The sequence below is a fragment of the Erythrolamprus reginae genome, chromosome 1 (genome assembly GCF_031021105.1).
Source record: "Erythrolamprus reginae isolate rEryReg1 chromosome 1, rEryReg1.hap1, whole genome shotgun sequence".
Classification (NCBI taxonomy): domain Eukaryota; kingdom Metazoa; phylum Chordata; class Lepidosauria; order Squamata; family Dipsadidae; genus Erythrolamprus; species Erythrolamprus reginae.
The window spans coordinates 413,042,462-413,055,988 of record NC_091950.1 but is presented as its reverse complement, the minus strand read 5'-3'; the positions used below and the strand labels follow the sequence as shown (position 1 = coordinate 413,055,988).

The following is a 13,527-nucleotide window of genomic DNA, read 5'->3' as shown; positions in this document are numbered from 1 at the left end:
CAATCGCTGTTGTGGTTAGCTCTGGCCCAGCTCCTGCCCCAACGAATGTGCAGGTGGATGTGGGGGAGACGTCCACATGCCGCAGGCCTGTTTTGCTCCCAGTAGAATCTGCCGACGAAGTCTCCTCTGACCAAGGAAGCGTGAGTGACAGGGAAGAGGGGAGTTTGGCAGACAGCCCAGGAGGAGATCAATCATCTGTATCATCCCTGGATTCTGAACAAGAATGACACATCCACGCATGCGTAGAGTGATGCATAGGAGACAACAACTGAAGGATTATTACAAGAGAAAATGAGGCCACCTGTGGTTGAGTGGGGCTCCAGTAATTAGGGCTGCTGCTATAAATAGCAGCGTGTGGGTTTGGCCTTTGTGAAATAGTAGTTCTTCAGGAATCGTGTGTTGTTGTTTTCTGGACTTTGTTGATTTTTCACGCCTTTGAAACCAAAGCAGAGCAACGTGTGTGTGTGTGTCTCACTTCATTGGAAGAAGAAGGGGTGTGAAGTTTCTTCACAGCTGCTAGCTAAGTACTTAATGACTGCTTAAGGGAAATGGTATAGACTACCCGGTTGTTTTGGGACGAGTGCTCTTTAAAATACAAAAAGAGTGCTTAGTTTATTTTGAATTTTGTGATAAAGAACATTGTTTTGAATTTTCAAATGTGTATGTGTCTGCAATTTCTACCCTTGAATTTTCGGGAGGCTCCTACCAGAGAGCCCGGCAGAACAAATCGCTAAACGTTATCTTAATAAAGATGCCGTTCAAACCGCCTGCTTCACTCTGGAAAAGACAGTTTTAATAAACCGTCTCGACTTAAATCATGCTAGGAATGTTTCTGATTTTTCCATGAAAAATGGATGGGACAATTGGGAGTTGAAAGGAATGAAGGCTGAGTGGTGATTCACATGAACTTCTGATAGAGAGGATGAGGCTGGACGACATGATCCTTGGCTCTCTGAGAAATAAAATTTCATTTAAAACCGCCAGAGTCCATTCTTTCTTCCTTTTTAAAAAGAGTTCCTGTTTGGAAACGTAGGATGATTTCAGAAAGACAAAATGCTTCGACATGAACGCAGAAGGAAAGAGCCAAAGGCTGATGGAGCGATATCACACATGCAGATAAAAAGGTGGAACTGGATGCAATTTGCACAAACTACGCTCGCTGCATCCTAACGCCCTGAAAGACATCCCAGAGGAAGAGACAGAGAGAGAAGGGGGGAGACACATAATGTAAGAAGTTTAGAAACTTGGCTTTCCCATAAAAGAAAGGGGACTGCCCATTTTGTTGAGCGTGCACCCCTCGCAATAAATTTGAGTCAGCACCACCACAACGGCTCTGCAGTCTTCCGAAGGGAAGCTGATCAGGTGGTTGCAGAGCCCCTGGAAACGGCAGTACGATGCAGCTGAAGAGGCAAAGCACAACCCACAGACAAACTGTGGCTCGGCTGGAGAGCAAACCGAGCTTCCCCTCTGAATCTTCCAGAGAAACGATGCACTAAACGCTACAGTGGGGGGAGAGAGAGAGAGAGACAGAGAGGTGAGTTGCTTTGGCTCTTTTCTTTGCCTCCTTTCATAACCCAATCCTCTTGCCAAGGAATGAGCTGTGTGCGCGCACGGGGGTGTTATGTGCCTAAAATAAAATTAAAAAAAAATAAAAATCGAGAGAGACAAGAGAAAAATACCACAAGGAAACTGTCGTCTAACTTGGCAGTTCCCGGCATTAGCGATCTGCTGCAGCGACAGCTACAAAAATCTCCGCTGAAATCTTTGATTCGGTCCTGAAAATGTTTTTTTTTTCTCTTGGAAAAAAGGGGAGAGGGCTTGGGTGAGAATGAAAAGCATCATCCAAGAGAGGGAGGAAACACAGACAGGGAAGCATGCCTCAATATTCTCCGAATACCTCTTTGAGAATTGGTGAGAATATCCTCCCCGATTTCTAAGCCTGCCTTAAAATTGCTCCAGATATGCATTCTCGAACCCATGGATGCCGTGTGCTCTTGCGTGCCTTATACCTACGGCACGGGTAGGGGGGCTGCTATAATGACTGCTGGCATTTTAAGACCTAACGCTGACACCCAGCTGAGTCCTGCCTGCCACCTTCGCACAGAAGCATCGTTTTATAACAGAAAGAATATCCGAGAGACAAACAGGGGATTCAGATTGCTCGAGAGAGACAGATAGAAAGAAAGCGGATATTGTACGACATTTGGAAGATCCTAACAGTTTGGCAAGAATGCTACCATTAGGAGCTGCAGGAGGATGGGATAGTGGAAAGGGGGAAGGGAGAGAGATGAGATGAGATGGACACTGACAGACAGCAAGACAGGAGGGTGGAGAGCTTCCCTAGAAATAAGCATGTTCTTTCGGCACCATTAAGGGTGATGCCACAGAGGTGAGAGTATGTCTGACTTTATTAAGATACAATTCCACTGCCGAGGGGTAAGTGCTTTCCCAAACCCCCACCAAAAAACCCCCCCAACCAGCCTTCTAAAATGTGCAATAAACTGGGCATGTGTTACATTTGCTTCTAGGCAACGATGGAGAACCGGATCTTGAAGGCATCGCTTGGCGTCTTGGCTCTTCTCGTCTCCATACCAGCCATTCAGGGTATTTGTCCTCTTTTGTGTTCATGCTCAGGAAATGATAGAATCGTGGACTGTTCCGGCAGTAACTTGACCGCGCTGCCCTATGGACTCCAGGACAACATCACCTATTTGAATTTGTCGTATAACCGTTTCGTGGACCTCGACTACCAGCTGACTCAGTTTGCCCATTTGAGAACCCTGGATGTTTCCAACAATTGGCTCCGGAGCCTCCCGGCTCAACTGCCCCGATCCCTGTGGGAAATATACGCCACGCACAACAGCATCAGGGTTCTCCAAAAGCTTGACACGGCTTACCAGTGGAATCTTAAAGTCCTTGACGTGTCAGAGAACCTGGTGGAAAGGGCTGTGCTGATTAACAACACGATGAGCAGCCTCGTATTCCTGAACCTCAGCAGCAACAAGCTTTGGACCGTCCCCACCAACATGCCTATCAATGTGGAGACAGTGGATCTATCCAACAACTTCTTGTCCCAAATCCTTCCTGGCACGCTGAGAAGACTCACCCATCTTTCCCAACTTTATCTGCACAACAACAAGTTCACCTATATCCCTGATAAAGCATTTGACCAGCTGGCTCAAGTACAACTCATCACACTTTACAACAATCCCTGGGCGTGCCAGGATAAAACGCCAGCCCTCTCTTATTTGAAGGATTGGATAGGTAAAACGCAAGCCACGATCTTTGGGGTGCTGTGCCCGGAGGAGGAAGTGGAGGAGGAGGAGGAGGAGACTGTATCATGGGAAGGCTCCGGGCCATTCTCAGCTACTCCAACCCTGGCGCAGAAACACCTCTTCGTGAAAGCCATAAAGGCAGCGGATACAACTGACTCCGCGGAGGCAACCGAACAGAGTGAATTAATGTATGAACAACAGTCCGGAATGGCAGACGTCAATGTAAATGCCACTGATGACCCAACAATAGCATTCACCAGCAGGCCACTGGTTCCCTACCCAGAAAATTTCAGCACAGAGAACCTTAATTCTTTCGAAGTGGCTGCAGCCACGCATATGGTCTACATCCAAGAGACCACCTCTGCGAAGCCCAGCCCGAAAGGTCTGGCCGAAGCCCCCACGATTCCTATGACCTTGAGGATCACCAGCGGGGTGCCTACGAACTACCCAAAGAAACCACAAAGCACAACAATCAAGAAAGAAGAACGCCCCACAAAAATTAGCCCGCGGGCACCCTCTAAAGCAAATGTGCCCAGGGGGTATTTGTTTTCGGCCGTCATGCTTGCTGTGGTGGCCGTGGCAACTGGCAGTGAATTTGTGTTTAAATGAATGAATTACTTCATTATTCCATATTAATAACATGTCCGGGGAAGGGGAGGGGGAAGAGAAATGCTCGTGTTCCACAATGAATTACTGTAGATGCAAAAAAGAAATGCCTGTTTTAAGATTCTGAAATATGACCGAAGACTATAATAACTCCTCTTGAATGGCAGGGCTGCAGAAAATCACGTCTTGGTAACCAAGCTGCTACTCACTTAAATTATGTCTTACTGAATTAAGAAAATAAAAAAAAGGAAGAAGATTATACCCATTAATACGATTGTTTGTATGAAATTTGTTATTTTGTATTTACATTTTTAATTTTCTTCACAAAAATATTTAAAAATGTCAGTATTTTCTGTATTGATTATGAATAGTTTTTGTCATTAAACATCTCGAAACAAAAACATTTGAAAGGCCTGCGTTGTACATCTACTGGGGGGAAGAGCGGGGGGATAAAGATAGCTAAAACACAATGACTTCTAACTATGGTTTGTTGCCATAATTCTTGTTAACATCCTAGAAGAGATGAGGCATGCCAGCTCCTATCAAGTTTTCATTTAATATTAATATCTAATTACTGTTTTAAATAGGCCTGGGAGCATGTAGTCCGGGGCTCCTCAAACTTGGCAACTTTAAGACTTGTGGACTTCCACTTCCAGAATTCTCCAGCCAACTAGGTCAACTGGAGAATTCTGGGAGTTGAAGTCCACAAGTCTTAAAATTGCCAAATTTGAAGACCTCTGCTCTAGTTCTTAAGAGGTTACACAAAGACTTTACTTATTCATTAGAGTTATGTCACATTTCCCTTTCATTCAGAGCTAAAGGTCGTGCAAGAAGTGTTCTCCTCTCATTGTTCCCTTTTCATCTTGAAAGGTAGGCTGGCCCGAGAATGAATGACTGGTTCAATATAATCTCAATGCTCCCATCCCTCGGTATCTCCTGGGCCAGCGAGGGCAACTGACTGCTACTTACAGCAAACAAACAATGGTTTATATATTGCATACCTAGCCCATAGCTCTCTTCAGAGAGGGGCGGCATACAAATCTAATAAATTATTATTATTATTATTATTATTATTATTATTATTATTATTATTATAATAATATTCCACGCAGGTTGAAAGTCAACGTCCATGGCCCCATGCTCACTCAGCATCAAGCTGGGGAGAGGGGACCTATTTTATTTCCTTCCTCAAATTTCTACCCATCGGTCAGCCCTGCGAGGCAGGAAAGATCAACCACACAATAATAATAATAATAATAATAATAATAATTTATTAGATTTGTATGCCGCCCCTCTCCGAAGACTCAGGGCGGCTCACAACAATGATAAAAACAATATTATAATGGCACAAATCTAATATTAAAAAACTAAAAACCCTATCATAATTAAAAACCAAACAGCACATACATACCAAACATAAATTATAATAAGCCTGGGAGAAAGATGTCTCAAACCCCCCATGCCTGGCGGTATAGGTGGGTCTTAAGTAGTTTACGGAAGACAAGGAGGGTGGGAGCAGTTCTAATCTCCGGGGGGAGTTGATTCCAGAGGGCCGGGGCCGCCACAGAGAAGGCTCTTCCCCTGGGGCCCGCCAGATGCCATTGCTTAGTCGACGGGACCCGGAGAAGGCCAACTGTGTGGGACCTTATCGGCCGCTGGGATTCGTGCAGTAGCAGGTGGTTCCGGAGGTACTCTGGTCCAATGCCATGTAGGGCTTTAAAGGTCATGACCAACACTTTGAATTGTGACCAGAAACTGATCGGCAGCCAATGCAGGCCACGGAGTGTTGTAGATACATGGGCGAATCTGGGGAGCCCCACGATGGCTCTCGCGGCCGCGTTCTGCACGATCTGGAGTTTCCGAACACTTTTCAAAGGTAGCCCCATGTAGAGAGCGTTGCAGTAATCGAACCTCGAGGTGATGAGGGCATGAGCGACTGTGAGCAATGACTCCCTGTCCAAATAGGGCCGCAACTGGTGCACCAGGCGAACCCGGGCAAACGCCCCCCTCGCCACAGCTGAAAGATGATGTTCCAATGTCAGCTGTGGATCGAGGAGGACGCCCAAGTTGCGGAACCCTCTCTGAGGGGGTCAATAGTTTCCCCCCCCCAGGATGATGGATGGACGGATGGAATTGTCCTTGGGAGGCAAGACCAACAGCCACTCCATCTTGTCTGGGTTGAGTTTGAGTTTGTTGACACCCATCCAGTCCCCAACAGCCTCCAGGCACCGGCACATCACTTCCACTGCTTCATTGACTGTATTCAAGTGAATGCTCTTTTACTGCCGTAGAGCAAAATAATAAAATCTGGCGAGTCATTTTGAGTATCTCTCTGACCCAACTTGCACTAAAAACAAAATCCAGGGGTTGTTTTGAGTTTCTTTGTTCTTTGTCACGCTGAGTAATATTTTCTGAAAGTTCCACCCTACAACAGTTTGCTCACTCCCTCTTCATTCCTTATGCCAGCTTTCCATTCTTTCACCGGACGGGAATCATTTTTCATTGATAAATGAACACCGTGACTTAGTGGTCTGGAAACTAACAGCAAAGCTCAAGGTGAGGCAGGGTTGAATTTTGTTCAGGGTTTAGAACAGAGGTGGGGAGCTATGGCCCCTTGATGACGTGCGGACTTCGACTTCCAGAATTCCCCAGCCAGCCAACAAGTCATAAAAGGGCCATAGTTCCCCACTCTTGGCTTAGAACCACAAACTGAGATAGATAAATAATGTTTGCATCATCTAATCAGGCGAACATGGGATATAATAAAGTGTCCTGACATTCCCTGCAAGTGTGGGTACCCAGAGCAATCAAGGAAAAAGATATTGACAAAATTGAATGGGTCCAAAGACGGCCTACAAGAATGGTGGAAGGTCTTAAGCATAAAACGTATCAGGAAAGACTTAATGAACTCAATCTGTATAGTCTGGAGGACAGAAGGAAAGGGGGGACATGATCGAAACATTTAAATATGTTAAAGGGTTAAATAAGGTTCAGGAGGGAAGTGTTTTTAATAGGAAAGTGAACACAAGAACAAGGGGGCACAATCTGAAGTTAGTTGGGGGAAAGATCAAATGCAACATGAGAAAATATTATTTTACTGAAAGAGTAGTAGATCCTTAGAACAAACTTCCAGCAGACATGGTTGGTAACTGAATTTAAACATGCCTGGGATAAACATATATCCATTGTAAGATAAAATACAGGAAATAGTATAAGGGCAGACTAGATGGACCACGAGGTCTTTTTCTGCCGTCAGTCTTCTATGTTTCTATGTTTCTAATGTCTACCTAGCTCTGGATGGAGCCCCATCTCTGAAGGTGTCCATTATTCACTCATGTGAAGTGTTAATACTACTATATAATGCCTTAGTAAAGCCACACTTGAAATACTGCATTCAGTTTTGGTCGCCACGATGTAAAAAGGATGTGGAGACTCTAGAAAGAGTGCAGAGAAGAGCAACAAAGATGATTAGACGACTGGAGGATAAAACATATGAAGAACGGTTGCAGGAACTGGGTATGGCTAGTTTAATTAAAGGAAGGACCAGGGGAGACATGATAGCAGAGTTCCAATATCTCACGGACTGCCACAAAGAAGAGGGAGTCCAACTATTCTCCAAAGCCTCTGTGGATAGGACTAGAAGCAATGGGTGAAGACTCAACAAGAAGAGAAGCAACTTGGAATCAAGGAGAAATTTCCTGAAAGTTGGAACAATTAATCAGGGGGAATCAATATGCCTCCAGAAATTGTGAATGCTCCAACACTGGAAGTTTTAAAGAAAATGTTGGATAACCATTTGTTTGAAGTGGTGCAGGGTTTCCTGCCTAAGTAAGGGGTTGGACTAGAAGACCTCTAAGGTCCCTTCCAACTCTGTTATTCTATTCTGTTCTGTTCCTTAATGGGTGCCTTCAGAAGGTACAGCCTTGAATGATTGCCCCAAACCCCAAGCCTCCCTTGTTTAAGGTTAATGCTCCTTCTATTCAAAAAGCAGGGATGCGGTTTTTTCAATATCAGACTCTAACAAAAGTGGTCAGGTAGAGGTGGCATTGCCTTGAAGTTTCACTGATGAGAACCTGGCTGGCTGGAAGGAGTCCAAGCCTTAGCATCTTCTCTGCAAAACCATCCTGGTGTGCTCCACATACTGGAGTGCTATAAATCTAAGTGCCAGTACTATTGCTACTACAGTGTTCCCTCGATTTCCGCGGGGGATGTGTTCCGAGACCGCCCGCGAAAGTCGAATTTCCGCGAAGTAGAGATGCGGAAGTAAATACATCATTTTTGGCTATGGACAGTATCACAAGCCCTCCCTTAACACTTTAAACCCCTAAATTACCATTTCCCATTCCCTTAACAACCATTTACTCACCATTATTACTGGTACTCACCATTGAATAAGACACTTAGTGATCCTGATATCTTTAAACATAATTATTTGTTAACAATAATTTTTTTTTTTGTTATTTATTTGCAAAAATTATTAGTTTGGCGATGACATATGGTGGGAAAAACCATGGTGTAGGGAAAAAAACCGCGAAGTTTTTTTTAATTAATATTTTTTGAAAAACCGTGGTATAGGCTATTCGCGAAATTTGAACCCGCGAAAATCGAGGGAACACTGTACTCCCAAACTTTCTGGGCAGCAGAGACTGGCTGTACTAACGGGAATCTGGGAGATTGCAATCTTAATGTTTGGGATCTTAATGTCCCCCCTCCCCAATTGACTTCACTGATTGGAAGCTGGCTGAGAAAATTGTCAATATTGATCACGTGACCACAGGACACTACCACCGTCATAAATCCATGCCTATTGTCAAGCACCCAGATCATGTGCTCTGATGGTCGTGAATACGAGGGCCGCTGAACTCTAAACAGTCACTGAATGAATGACTATAAGTCGGGAACTATCTGTGATTGATATGTGGGCAAGAAATTAGGAAGAGCCACAAAATAAGTACCGTGGTACCTCTACTTACGAACTTAATTCTTTCCGTGACCAGGTTCTTAAGTAGAAAAGTCTGTAAGAAGAAGCAATTTTTCCCATAGGAATCAATGTAAAAGCAAATAATGCATGCGATTGGGGAAACCACAGGGAGGGTGGAGGCCCTGTTTCCTCCCAGGAGATTCCTAGAGAGGCCCCACGGAGGCTTCTCCCCGCCTTTTCTGGCCCTGTTTCCTCCCAGGAGATTCCTAGAGAGGCCTCACAGAGGCTTCTCCCCACCTTTTCCGGCCCTGTTTCCTCCCAGGAGATTCCTAGAGAGGCCCCACAGAGGCTTCTCCCCACCTTTTCCGGCCCTGTTTCCTCCCAGGAGATTCCTAGAGAGGCCCCACGGAGGCTTCTCCCTGCCTTTTCTGGCCCTGTTTCGTCCCAGGAGATTCCTAGAGAGGCCCCACGGAGGCTTCTCCCTGCCTTTTCCGGCCCTGTTTCCTCCCAGGAGATTCCTAGAGAGGCCCCACGGAGGTTTCTCCCCGCCTTTTCCGGGGCCCTGTTTCGTCCCAGGTGATTCCTAGAGAGGCCCCACGGAGGCTTCTCCCTGCCTTTTCCGGCCCTGTTTCCTCCCAGGAGATTCCTAGAGAGGCCTCACAGAGGCTTCTCCCCACCTTTTCCGGCCCTGTTTCCTCCCAGGAGATTCCTAGAGAGGCCCCACAGAGGCTTCTCCCCACCTTTTCCGGCCCTGTTTCCTCCCAGGAGATTCCTAGAGAGGCCCCACGGAGGCTTCTCCCTGCCTTTTCCGGCCCTGTTTCCTCCCAGGAGATTCCTAGAGAGGCCCCATAGAGGCTTTTCTCTGCCTTTTCTGGCCCTGTTTCATCCCAGGAGATTCCTAGAGAGGCCCCAAAGAGGCTTCTCCCTGCCTTTTCCGGTTACAGTTTCGGAGGATCGGGTTTGTAAGTGGAAAATGGTTCTTGGGAAGAGGCAAAAAAATCGTGAACACCCGGTTCTTATCTAGAAAAGTTCGCAAGTAGAGGTGTTCTTAAGTAGAGGTACCACTGTACTTGCAAGATGCAGCTGCTGCAAGTGCTTCTCAAGCTGGACAACTTTAAGGCACGTGGAGACTTCAACTCTCAGAATACCCCAGCCAGCTTTGAGTTGAAGTCCACGTGCCTTAAAGTTGTCCAGCTTTAGAAACGCCGAGTTGCTGAAGCTGCGGGACGTTTCTACTTGGTGAATACAGTGAGGATCCTGCTCCACAGAGCAATTATGGTGGCGCTGCTGTCTTTGCATCGCTACTGTGCTTGCTTTCTAAGCAATGAAGGCTGCAAAGAAACCCAAGCCCCGTTTCCTTTACGGAGAGGCTGCGGACGGCAGCACCCTGACCAGAATGTAAATTTCCCGAGCTGGATGCAAAAGGTAGAGAGAGGGGCAGGATTGGCACCACTGCCTGCTCTGCCTAAGTCCTCCTCTGCAGCTTCCCCAACAGGTTACATACTGCAGCAGACATTTCCATGGTTACCCGAAGCAGAGGATTTTCAAGGGGTGGGGGAAGGAGGGCCACTCCTCATTAGAAAACCATATATTTTCCCCACTGTGGATCAAAGAGAGAAGAAGAAGAATGGCAAAAAACAACAACAACAATGAAGGCGGGAGAATTGACAAGCTGGGTACATAGCTAGACAAAGGCTGCATGGCAATTTCATTAAGACTAGTGGCAACGGGGTCAGCTCAGGGAAAGGAACAGCCAAGGGGGTCTGGCGTCGGTCACCTGTGCCCAGGCCAGAAAGACAAAAGCAAAAATAAGACGCAAATCACACACACACACACACACACACACACACACACACACACTCCTCCAAGTCCTTTAGCAACCTCTTCTAAGTCAGAATAGGATTAAACAGATGAACGGGGTTGGAAGGCACCTTGTAGGTCATCTATTCCAACCCCCTGCCCAAGCAGGAGACCCTGCACTAGGGGAGTCAAACTCTTTTCATAGTACAGGTATGACAGTCTTGGTATATTCGGGTTTCTTCCCGTGTAGGATTTGGAAATTTCTGGCGATGTTTCGATGAGGTCCCACTCGTCATCTTCAGGCTGGTGTTTCTGTCCTTGTTCTAAGGCGAACACTGCGAGACCTAAGCTGCCTTCCTTCTATAAAATACTGGTGGCTGGGTGTGGTTTGATGGCTCAGCAATTGCCTGCTGTGTAGAAACTTCCTGGTGAGTCAGTGGGGTAACATCTGGGGTCGTTGATGTAGCTGAAGTATGCTGATTAGTTAATGGTTGTTGATTAGGCGTGATATCCTGAGTATGCCTGATATCATGCCTAATCAACAACCATTAACTAATCAGCATACTTCAGCTACATCAACGACCCCAGATGTTACCCCACTGACTCACCAGGAAGTTTCTACACAGCAGGCAATTGCTGAGACATCAAACCACACCCAGCCACCAGTATTTATAGAAGGAAGGCAGCTTAGGTCTCGCAGTGTTCGCCTTAGAACAAGGACAGAAACACCAGCCTGAAGATGACAAGTGGGAAATGGCCCTGGGTTGGACCGAGAGGCAAAAAAGGAGCTGTGATGTTTCTTCAATATACCAGGGTGATTCGACACAAAATGTAACCCTTCCCTGGTACAGAGCTGAAAGGATTGGATACTGTAGCCTACAGGTTAATTCTCTGCCTTACAAGGCAAAGGTTGCAGGTTCAAGTCCCAGTGAGAGTATGGCTAGCTGATGAGGCCAAAATAAGGCCGAAATAGATCTATCCCAGTCTTCCTTAACTTTCAAATTCAGCAAAAACATGTGAGACACACACACACACACACACACACACACATATATATATGTCACATGTTTTTTTTGCTGAATTTGGAAATTAAGGGAGACTAGGATAGATCTATTTCGGCCTTATTTTGGCCTCATCAGCTAGCCATACCCACTGGGACTTGAACCTGCAACCTTTGCCTTGTAAGGCAGAGAATTATCCTCTAGGCTACAGTATCCAATCCCTTCAGCTCTGCACCAGGGAAGGGTTACATATTTTTGTGTCGAATCACCCTGGTGTATTGAAGGAACATCACAGCTCCTTATTTGCCTCTTGGCCCAACCCAGGGCCATATGTTTTTTTTAGCTGGAATTTTAAAATTAAGGGAGACTAGGATGGTCCCATTTCGGCCTTGTTCTGGCCTCATCAGCTAGCCACACCCTTCCTTACTGGGATTTACACGGGAAGAAACCCAAATATGCCAAGACCTTCATACCTGTACCTGCGAAAATCTACAAAAATATGTATGTATGCATGTATGTATGTATGTATACACCCATACACATACATGTACCATAGTATCAAAACATCCATAGTTATACATTTCTATCCAAAATGCCATAAATACTGTATATTTCTTTTATACTCTTATCTCTCATGTTTTCCTTCCATATGTCATACTACTCCCCTCCCTCTATCTCCCTCCCCTCTACCTTCTTTCTCCCTCCCTATCTCTTTTCTACTTCCCTCTTCTCACTCTCCCCTTCCTATCTACTTCCCCTTCTCTCTCTGAACCTTCCCTGAGTATATCTAATTATAGTCCATTTTATGGGCAGCAGACAAACATTGGAGCTATTCTTAAACTTATATATTTCCCCTTTCCCCATACTTACATGCAGGTGAAACTCGAAAATTAGAATAACGTGCAAAAGTTCATTTATTTAATTAATGCAACTTAAAAGGTGAAACATAATCTATGAGACTCATTACATGCAAGGCAAGATAGTTCAAGCCGTGATTTGTCATAATTGTGATGATAGAAACAGAAACATAGAAGACTGACGGCAGAAAAAGACCTCATGGTCCATCTAGTCTGCCCTTATACTATTTTCTGTATTTTATCTTAGTATGGATATATGTTTATCCCAGGCATGTTTAAATTCAGTTACTGTGGATTTATCTACCACGTCTGCTGGAAGTTTGTTCCAAGGCTCTACTACTCTTTCAGTAAAATAATATTTTCTCATGTTGCTTTTGATCTTTCACCCAACTAACTTCAGATTGTGTCCCCTTGTTCTTGTGTTCACTTTCCTATTAAAAACACTTCCCTCCTGGACCTTATTTAACCCTTTAACACAGGGGTCCCCAACCACCGGGCCGCGGACCAGTACCGGGCCGCGGGGCATGTTGCACCGGTCCGTGGAGTCAGCAGCTGCCGGCCCTCATGCCGCCACCCCCTCCCTCCAGCGCTTTGCCTCCCGCCGGGCAAGAGGCCTCGGGAGGCAGGTTCTGCCGGCCACAGGACGATGGATGGGACAGAGGGGCGGGAAGGACCGAGAGCCTCAAGCCTCTTTTGGCTTCTGCCGCGGGGCGCTTTTGCGTTTTGGGCTGGGGGGAGGTAGGAGGGCCAGCCTGACCCCCTCTCTCCAGCGCTTAGCTCCCGCTGGGCAAGAGGGCTTGGGAGGCAGGTTCTGCCGGCCACAGGACGATGGCGGGAAAGAGGGGCGGGGAGGACCAGCACCCCCATGCTTAATCCCGCCCCCAACCACGCCCCTTTTCGGCCCCACTGGGCCATAGAAAAATTGTCTTGCTGAAACTGGTCCCTGGTGGAAAAAACGTTGGGGACCACTGCTTTAACATATTTAAATGTTTCAATCATGTCTCCCCTTTTCCTTCTGTCCTCCAGACTATACAGATTGAGTTCATTAAGTCTTTCCTGATACGTTT

The 13,527-nt window shown here is 46.1% G+C and overlaps 2 protein-coding genes across 7 annotated transcripts in view; one reads left to right on the top strand and one right to left on the bottom strand.

Annotated features, from left to right (window-relative positions):
* The window catches only part of NF1 (neurofibromin 1), a 416,066-nt gene that overhangs the window by 210,439 nt on the left and 192,100 nt on the right, over window positions 1-13,527 (bottom strand). The window lies entirely within an intron of this gene.
* Window positions 1,037-4,282, top strand: OMG (oligodendrocyte myelin glycoprotein). The gene is made up of 2 exons (XM_070742560.1): window positions 1,037-1,534; window positions 2,529-4,282. The coding sequence occupies exon 2, from the start codon at window positions 2,535-2,537 to the stop codon at window positions 3,882-3,884; it is 1,350 nt and encodes a 449-aa protein (XP_070598661.1). The 5' UTR covers window positions 1,037-1,534; window positions 2,529-2,534; the 3' UTR covers window positions 3,885-4,282.